Source organism: Eupeodes corollae, chromosome 1 (genome assembly GCF_945859685.1).
Source record: "Eupeodes corollae chromosome 1, idEupCoro1.1, whole genome shotgun sequence".
In the NCBI taxonomy this organism is placed as follows: Eukaryota; Metazoa; Arthropoda; class Insecta; order Diptera; family Syrphidae; genus Eupeodes; species Eupeodes corollae.
In genome coordinates this window covers 243,609,532-243,618,114 of record NC_079147.1, presented here as the reverse complement: position 1 = coordinate 243,618,114, position 8,583 = coordinate 243,609,532, and the positions used below count along the sequence as shown (strand labels likewise).

At 34.1% G+C, this 8,583-nt stretch overlaps 1 protein-coding gene across 2 annotated transcripts in view; it reads right to left on the bottom strand.

Annotated features, from left to right (window-relative positions):
• Positions 1–4,001: 4,001 nt before the first annotated feature.
• Positions 4,002–8,583, bottom strand: part of LOC129943388 (long-chain fatty acid transport protein 4) — a 70,426-nt gene continuing 65,844 nt past the window's right edge. For both annotated transcript variants that reach the window (XM_056052796.1, XM_056052797.1), the window contains exons 3-5: positions 5,662–6,285; positions 5,387–5,588; positions 4,002–5,318 (exon numbers count right to left, since the gene is read on the bottom strand). In XM_056052796.1, coding sequence (XP_055908771.1) covers positions 4,377–5,318; positions 5,387–5,588; positions 5,662–6,285 — 1,768 coding nt within the window. In that variant the 3' untranslated portion in view covers positions 4,002–4,376. The remainder of the gene's footprint in view (positions 5,319–5,386; positions 5,589–5,661; positions 6,286–8,583) is intronic.

Genomic DNA, 8,583 nt, shown 5'->3' with positions numbered 1-8,583 from the left:
ATAATTTTGAACACCTTATGCTCACCTACCGAAAACCCGATAGATCCCATCCCTGATTTTCAGTTTGGATTCAGAAGGGGACACTCCACCCTCCACGCGCTTCTCAAATTCCAAAATGATGCAGTTCTTAATCTTAGAGAAAAAAATGCACTGTTGCCTGCTCATTAGATGTGGAAAAAGCATTTGACAGCGTTTGGAGGGTGGGGCTTCTTGCTAAGTTGTCCTCCCTCAGTATCCCTACACATACCCTGAACATCCTTCATAGCTTTCTGACTGACAGATCTTTCTTTATTCAAATTCAAGGCTCCAAGAGCAACTTGTGCGAGTGCAATAGCGGTGTTCCTCAAGGATCAATTTTGGGGCCACACCTCTACAATATCTTTATAAATGACTTCCCACACCAAATTGCAGGAAATAACCTGCTCTCAACAGGTCTATTGTATGCCGATGACACCATCGTTTACTCGAGCCACGAATCCCCCATTGTAGCCCTTCGGTTCTTGGAGAAACACCTTAACAAAATTAACCTTTTTTATAAGACATGGGGAATTAAATTAAATGTTCCAAAATCCGAACTCATTTGCATCCGTAATGCCAGTGGAAAAGGACCACCAGGGGTGGTGAGTGAAAGCAGAAATCTCACAGTTAGACTTGACGGTTGCAACATTCAGGTGAAAAATAAACTTAAATACCTAGGGGTTAACTTTAATAATTTGCTGAAATTCAACCCTCATGCCAAAATAACAATTGAAAAAGCTAGGAAAATTTCTAACATGTTTATGCCTTTTTTTAGACATAAAGATCTCAATTCTAAAACCAAGCTTCTCTTTTACAAAACATTGGTCAGACCGGTCATGAATTATGCCTTTCCAATTTGGTTTTCGATCTCCCCCACCGTGGCACAGTCGATGGAAATTTTGGAAAGAAAAATCCTCAGACTGTGTGCTGGGAAAAATTTTGAGTCGCCTACCAAACGTTTCTCTAATAACTACATTTATAACATCACAAAGACCATTCCGCTTTTGAGCTATAACCTCTCTCTAATGAAAAAAGCAATTAATAATCTTGAACTAGTAGAAAACGACCTGATTAATCAAGTCGTCGAGTCTCAGTCAGGGTCCTCCTGGGATAGCACCAGTTACTTATCTCCACTCGGTATCCTTTCTCTAAACCTGGATTCTTCATTAACAACCACTCCAAATCGTGGTCAAAATCGTGGCTAATAACTTTTTCTTTCTATGTATTTTAAGACTACTTTTGATTTAACACATATCCTCTGTTCACACCCAGTATACGAAAATTGCACTGATTTCTTGAGGGTCATCCGCAAAATTAATAATAAAAAAAAAAAAAAACTATCAAAATGAATTTTGTTTACTGTTTATGGTGGACAGTACTTACCTGATTTAGCCTAAGCGTATTGTTAAGTATATATCATACCTGGTATTATTGTAATCACTTATTGCCAGAATGAAAGACTGATTAAATGTTAAATTTCTGTGATAATACCTTGGTACAAACGTTTATTCTTAAATATAAATAATAAAACCTAAAAAAAACAACAAAATCTAAAAAATAAAAAAATAAAAAAAAAAAAAAAAAAAAAGTCGTATCCAAATGCTCAACTCATATGTTACATGTTAGTATATATAGTCATTATATGTATTCAAATCTGAATGTTATATGTGTTCGCATAATAAATGATATAGGAAAAAAAAATAATAAAAGATACATCTCAAAAGAGAAAATGAAACATTATTTATGAAACGACTTTATGTAAAATGCCATCTCATTCTCACACTTTCAATATCAAATACAATGTAAATTTTTTCCAAATGAGAAGTAAAATAATATTGTTAGTGCGCTCTCGCTCTAACTTTTGCAAAACGACATCAAATATACATTTCTGGCATCTGTTTGTCTTCGTTATTTAGTTTTATTTTAGTAATAGTCTATTGTATTTATGTATATATATATTGTTAAATGACCCTCCGTCAATCCAAACGAATAATATACTCCCATGAGCAAGAGTAGTCAAACCATATATAAAAGACAGCCATGAGGCATTTCAAATAAATTGTTAAAGCAGGCAAAACATTATAGCCGCAGCAGTACTTAAGATAGAGATAAGAACACACTTTGTAATAGAATTTTAAGTCTCAATAAAGAATTCAATTCAATTCAATTCAATTGGAAAGTTGACTATAGTCTGTCCGATAAAAAATTGGCAGTACAGGGAAGATAGGGATATCTGCATCTCGTTCGCACTCTTTTCCTACGCATAAGTACCTTTCTCAAAAAATCTCTTACAGGGTTGCCGTAATGCGCATTTTGAATTTGAAAAAGCTAAAAAAAATAACTGCAGGGTTACCATTCTTCTTTTTTACATTGAAATTTCATTTTGTTCATAATTATATATGAAAATGAAATACAAATTATCTTTTTCCACACCACCAAGAGGTAAGATAAATGGCGCGTTTTTGAAGGGTATCCCAAGTAGGCCTAATCCCTTTTTGATAAAAAACAAACAAAAAAAATGTATTCATAAATATTAAGATAACAAAAAAATATAATAAACAAGCATAACAAAAATAAATAACAATTCATGTTTCATAATATTTACACATACATATATATATTTTAATCCGAAGAGTAGTTACTGCTGCTGCTCTCTTCATCTAAATTTATGATGAGGCTTTCCACAGCATCTATACTTCCTCAAATAAAATGGCTTTGATTTTTATAACTGCATTTTAACTGATTTCCAGAACTTTAAAAGAAATGCAAAAGTCAAAACACAACACGATAACACTCATCGTTAAGAACTTTTAAAAAAGCTCTCAAAGCAAAAGCTCCTCAACAGAAACCCATTGAAAAAGTAAGAAAAAAATACGAAGTGAGTTAAGAAATTGAAAAAGGCAACTCTGAATGTGTGTGATTTAATGAGGGTTGAAAAGCAGCAGAGAACGATCAGTGCATGCTCAAGTGTGTGCCAGGTAGGTCGTTGTGTGATCTACGTTGGATGCCATCGAAAATTCATGGGTGTTTTATTAAACTTTTTAAAGGAGTTTCCTTCAATTGGGTATGGTGTAGAAAATAGCGCGCCACTGATTTTTAAAAAGCTCTCCCATAAGGCCTGTACTGCCAATTTTTATCGGACAGATTATAGAAAGTTACTCAAGAAAAATCTCCCTAACTATCAATTATACTTATGTCAAAATGACGGCTTTAAAACACAACAAAATTTGTAAAATGAACTTAGTTCTAAATTTAAAGTTCATGATATTTGAAAAATTTACTAGTTGCCTTGGTCAAAATGTACGTTCATAGAATAAAGTTGAATGGAAATGAAGTCCCTTATTAACAACATGCAAAAAATTAGTTCACTGCAAAGGAAGTCATTTATGTTTATTGAACCTGCCCAATGAAAACAATAATAACGAAATATTATGACGTTACAAAAACCCAGCAGTCGACAAGAGTACAAATAATTATAGTACGTATTTCTCTTTATTATGCTTATCATGAACAAAGCATATTGACGAAATCTCCAATCAAGCAAGAGAAAACCGACATTTTTGACAACAAAATCCAGCCGTGTGTTCCACAATATGAAATATTACTGATAAAATCTTAAATAAAACAAATTTTTTTTTTAATTTTGAACCTTTTTTCAGTTTTATTTTAATTTACCTACCTATTTTCTAAGTTAAACACTTATCAACATAATAAATGTACATAAAAAACAACTTAACAAATCAATAAAAAAAACTATCTTTTTTTTTGAAGATCTATATATTATAATATAGAACACTTAAAAAGCTAATTAGTTATTCAATACTTAGTTCTGGGCATCACTTAGATTAAGAATAAGTCTTAAAAACTTAATTTTTAAGAAAATTAACATTGTAAACATTTTTTTGATTTTTCTTCATTTTATCAATTTGATACCAACTTTAGAATGATTTACATATTTTTTTAAATAAAATTATTATCTTGACTTTTTTGTTTGTTTTTTTTTTTTTTTTTATTCTTATAAATAATCCCGCAAATTAGCACATAAATGTCTAATAACATTAATATCTTCCCTTTTTCACGCTATTTAATGTTTTCTTTTTGATTTTGTGATTGAACAAGTCTCATGAATATTATAAATGTACAACTGCAATGATCCAAAAATTGATCCATAACAAAACCCGACCCATTTTTGTAACGACACGACGCGATCGTTTAAATTCCCCATCACATTTAAATATATAACTTACTTAGGTATGAAGAAAAATAAAATAAACACTTTTCAAAAGTATAATTTTTGAAAATACAGTGCCTGGCAAAATAGGAAGAGATAAGGCCCGTATCGGCGCGGCGCGCGGCGCTTAGAATCGAATCTCTGCTTTGTTGATTTTTTCGTAAATCTCAGCCGTTAAGGGTTCATATCGACCTTTGGGAGTTTGATAGTAGAGTGAATCTGCAATCGTGCTTGGATTGAAGCCCTCCTTCTGTAGATCCACTTTTCGAAGCTTGAAAGTTCCGGTGAGGTCGACTTTTGTCAGGAATCGCAGGAACTGTGGTCGTGCGTATGTTGGAAGCAGCTTCTTAAGCTCCTCTGCAAATGTGTCCAGATCGACAGATCGTTCTGGGTCATAGATAGCAGCCATTCCAGCTCTACCCTCAGTGTGAGGAATTGAAACTCCATAGACCACTGTGTCCTTGTAGCCCGCTACATTGCTCACTTGGGCCTCCACCTCACCCGTTGAAACATTCTCACCCTTCCATCGGAAAGTGTCTCCCGTTCGATCCATGAAGAAGAGATATCCTCGCTCGTCAGCCATTAGCAGATCACCTGACAAAAAGGCAGCATCTCCCTTCTTGAAGACATCTTGCACGACTTTTTTAGCCGACGCCTTGTCATCCACATAGCCCAAGAACTCTCTCGAAGGATTGCCCTTGATAATTTTGCCAATAAATACACCCGGTTCGTTAGGCTTGCACAGTTGACAAAGACCATCAGGTCCTCGAATCGGCTCCCCAGTATCTTGATCAGCCTTGATTATCGAAATAGGATAGATCGTGGGAAGGATTCGAGAAACGAATCCTATAGCTCCAACAGTATTGTCGTTATTTATGATATTTGCATTTCCTTCAGTCGCCCCATAGAATTCTCCGACTTTCGGGATGTTGAATCGCTCCACAAACTGTGGCCAGATTTGCGGTCTCAATCCGTTGCCAAATAGAACCCGGATTTTGTGTTTCTTGTCATTCTCAGATGGTTTAGTGGCAAGGATATAACGACACATTTCCCCAATGTACTGACCAATCTGAAAAAGTGAAATGATCTTAAGTGATCTACGAAAGATGAATTAAAGGAGGAGGGTGTTGAACTTACGGTTGCATTGAACTTGACACAGTCGGCAAAGTAACCTGATGCCGAGAACTTCTTGCGAATGGCAACTGTAGCGCCAAACAGAAGTGCTTGTCCCATGCTCATGACACCTCCAGCTGTGTGGTATAGTGGCAAGGGGGTGTAGAAAATATCGTCACTCCTCAAACCCATCGTGTAATGGATTCCAGCGACAATGAACAAATATCTGAGAAAAAACAGAAAATAAATACAATTAAAGATCAAACCACAAAAATCATCATGTACTCGAGTTTACTCACCTGGAATGTGATATAACAGCTGCCTTTGGTAAGCCAGTTGTTCCCGAGGTGTAAATGTACACCAATTTATCGTGGTGGTTTGCGGGTTCAACCGAAGCTGGCACATTACCACTGGAAGAACTCTGTATCAAAGTAGTCAGATCCTTGGCCAAGCCAGTCACCGGAGACTTCTCTTTGTTGTTAAATTGATAGATTGCCAACGATGAGGGCAACTCCTTGGAGATGCTCTCAACAGCATCCGCATAATCTTCACCATAAATCAATGCCGAACAATTTGCAACCGTGATACTATGCAGTAGTGAAGGTCCTCGCAAGTTTGTATTGATAAGCGGTGTGATCACCCCCAGTTTCGACAGACCCAACCAGATTCCCACAAACTCTGGCCGATTCTCCAGAAGCAAGCACACAACGTCACCCTTCTTATAACCATGACTGTGGAAAAGGTTTGCTATGCGATTGGAAAATTCATTCAATTGTCTAAAAGTCCACACTTGATCGTCGCAGAGAATCGCAGCTTTTTCGGGATGTTTGGCAACATTCATGTGGAAAATGTCCGAAATGGTGAGGTTTTTCTTTTCATATTTTTTAATTAGAATAAGAATTCTTATGTACGCAAGCACTCCACTGTAAAGAAAAATGAAAGAATTAATTAGCAACAAGTTTTTTCTAACATTACAATAGATATTTAATAACTTTGTAAGTTAATATTTACTTATTTACAACTATTGCAATTTTACAATTATTAATAAATGAGGTACTAAATCATGGCCGTTAAATTTTCATTATCACAATTAACATTGGATATTGTGTCAAATGTTTGTGAGTTTATTGTTCCAGAACATTTTAAAGTTAACGATCATTTTAAGAAAACTTAAAAACCTATGGTTGTAGTTGGATCGAGGTGTTTAAATGGGGCGGAAGAAAAGATTCATAACTAAAGCTGTGCTCGAAGTTGTTGTTGTGCACCTTTCTAAAATACGTCAAATGTTCTTAATAAATGTCAAATGTTTTTAATAAAATAGGGAAAATCATAAAAGCAAAGCAAACAAGAACAAAATATTTGAAACCGATAGAAAAACGATCTTTCTTTTAAAAAAATATTGAACTCTGACAGTTATGATAACGGCCATATTGTTTAAGCTACGTCTGTCAAATTAGCTGTCAGTCTGATTTTTTACAAAGATATAAGAGTGAATTAGTACCCGTGGTATGATGGTTAGTACGTTGGACTGTCATGCAAGGGGCCTTGGGTTCAATCCCTGCCTGTCCCAACTTAATTAAAAAAAAAAAAAAATTTCGCGGGTACTGCCTCTTGCGAGGAATTGACAAATCCTTCAAGAGTAATTCTTGTCATGAAAAAGTGCTTTCTCAAATTAGCCGTTCGGATTCGGTCTAAAATTGTAGGTCCCTTCCATTCCTGACAACAGTACTCGCACACAGGAATGGTTGAGAGTTGTAAGTCACTAGGCCCTGGTTCCCAATTTATTTATTTTATTAGAGTGAATTTGTTTCAATTGACACAAATTTTAATAAAATGTGTGTTAACAACAACAAAAGCATACTCACAGAGCGTGTCTGTAGACAAAAACTTAAATTAACATTATTTCAAGTTTAAAAACTTAATTAATAAAAGTTAATTAGATAGTTTTTTAACATGATGTAGACTTTTACCCAGTTAACTATAAAAATGTTTAGAAAAAACATTAAAGGTTATTATGATTACATTAAAAATAGCCTTGATCTCATAATTTTGCATGTTTATTTTGCTGCGAATTCTTTTTATAGACTTACATTTGTAGAGAAAGTCTAATACAATCAATCTTTTTAGAATAGACTTTTATTTTATTTAAAAGTAATAATAGCCATAGTCAAGGAAAATGGTGGAGACTTTTGCGAAAAAGTGAGGTGAAGAAGAAAGTTCAGAATTTGCACACTTGTCCACTTACAAAAAAGGCTACAAAAAAGGGTTTTGAGTATTATCAAAAAAATCAAAATAATTTGAAATACCATAGAGAAAATCGAAGTCTTCCTAGACCCATCTTGACGAAAAAATTAAGGTTGAACCGCTAAGAGATAATTAACTTTCACAAATACATCATTAAAAAATCAAAATTTAGAAATAATGATTAGGTACAAAAAAATGTAATTACAATCAATTATAATTGAAATATGCATACACTTTTCTAATTAATAGAATAATTACAATAATTAACTATATGTAATTGAAAGGCGTAAATTGCTTGCAATTTAATTAAATTTAAAGGGTTTTCCAGCTGACCATTCACAACGTCATAGATACGTCTAATGGATGCTTGAATTGCAACAGGCAGTGGACGGCGATTTTTTGATCAACATTTTCCTTAGGGACGAAGCACATTTCTCACTCGGTGGGTATGTTGATTAACAAAATTGTCGTATTTGGGGCTCAAAGAATTTTCACTGATTGGTCCACTCTTTGGTTAGGAGGTGTGATAGGACGATAGGATTCGAAAACGACGATGGAACGACTGTTACCGTCAATTCGGAGCGTTATAGTCACATGATAAGAAAAAGAGGCTGGGATGCGACCCACACTGATAACTTCCCATCCCGTCTGTCTATTTGTCTTGCTTAAAAGTTTGTCTATATGTATTTTTACCAAATTTGCGCACTATTTTTTGTAGATTTTATTTTTTATGAAAAAAACGGACTGTTCGATTTTTATATAAAAATTACTGAATATTGAAAACAATATTTTCTCTGAAATAAAATAAGTTTGAAGCCAATATTTTTAATTTTTGAAAAGCTATTTGAGCCGAAAGTAAAGTTTTAGTAGTTATTGTTTTTTTAGAGTTTTATTTTTTGTAAAAAAACTGTCAATTCGAATTTTTTAAAAATTTTACCAAATGTTGAAAACAATATTTCTTATAAGATAAAATTAGT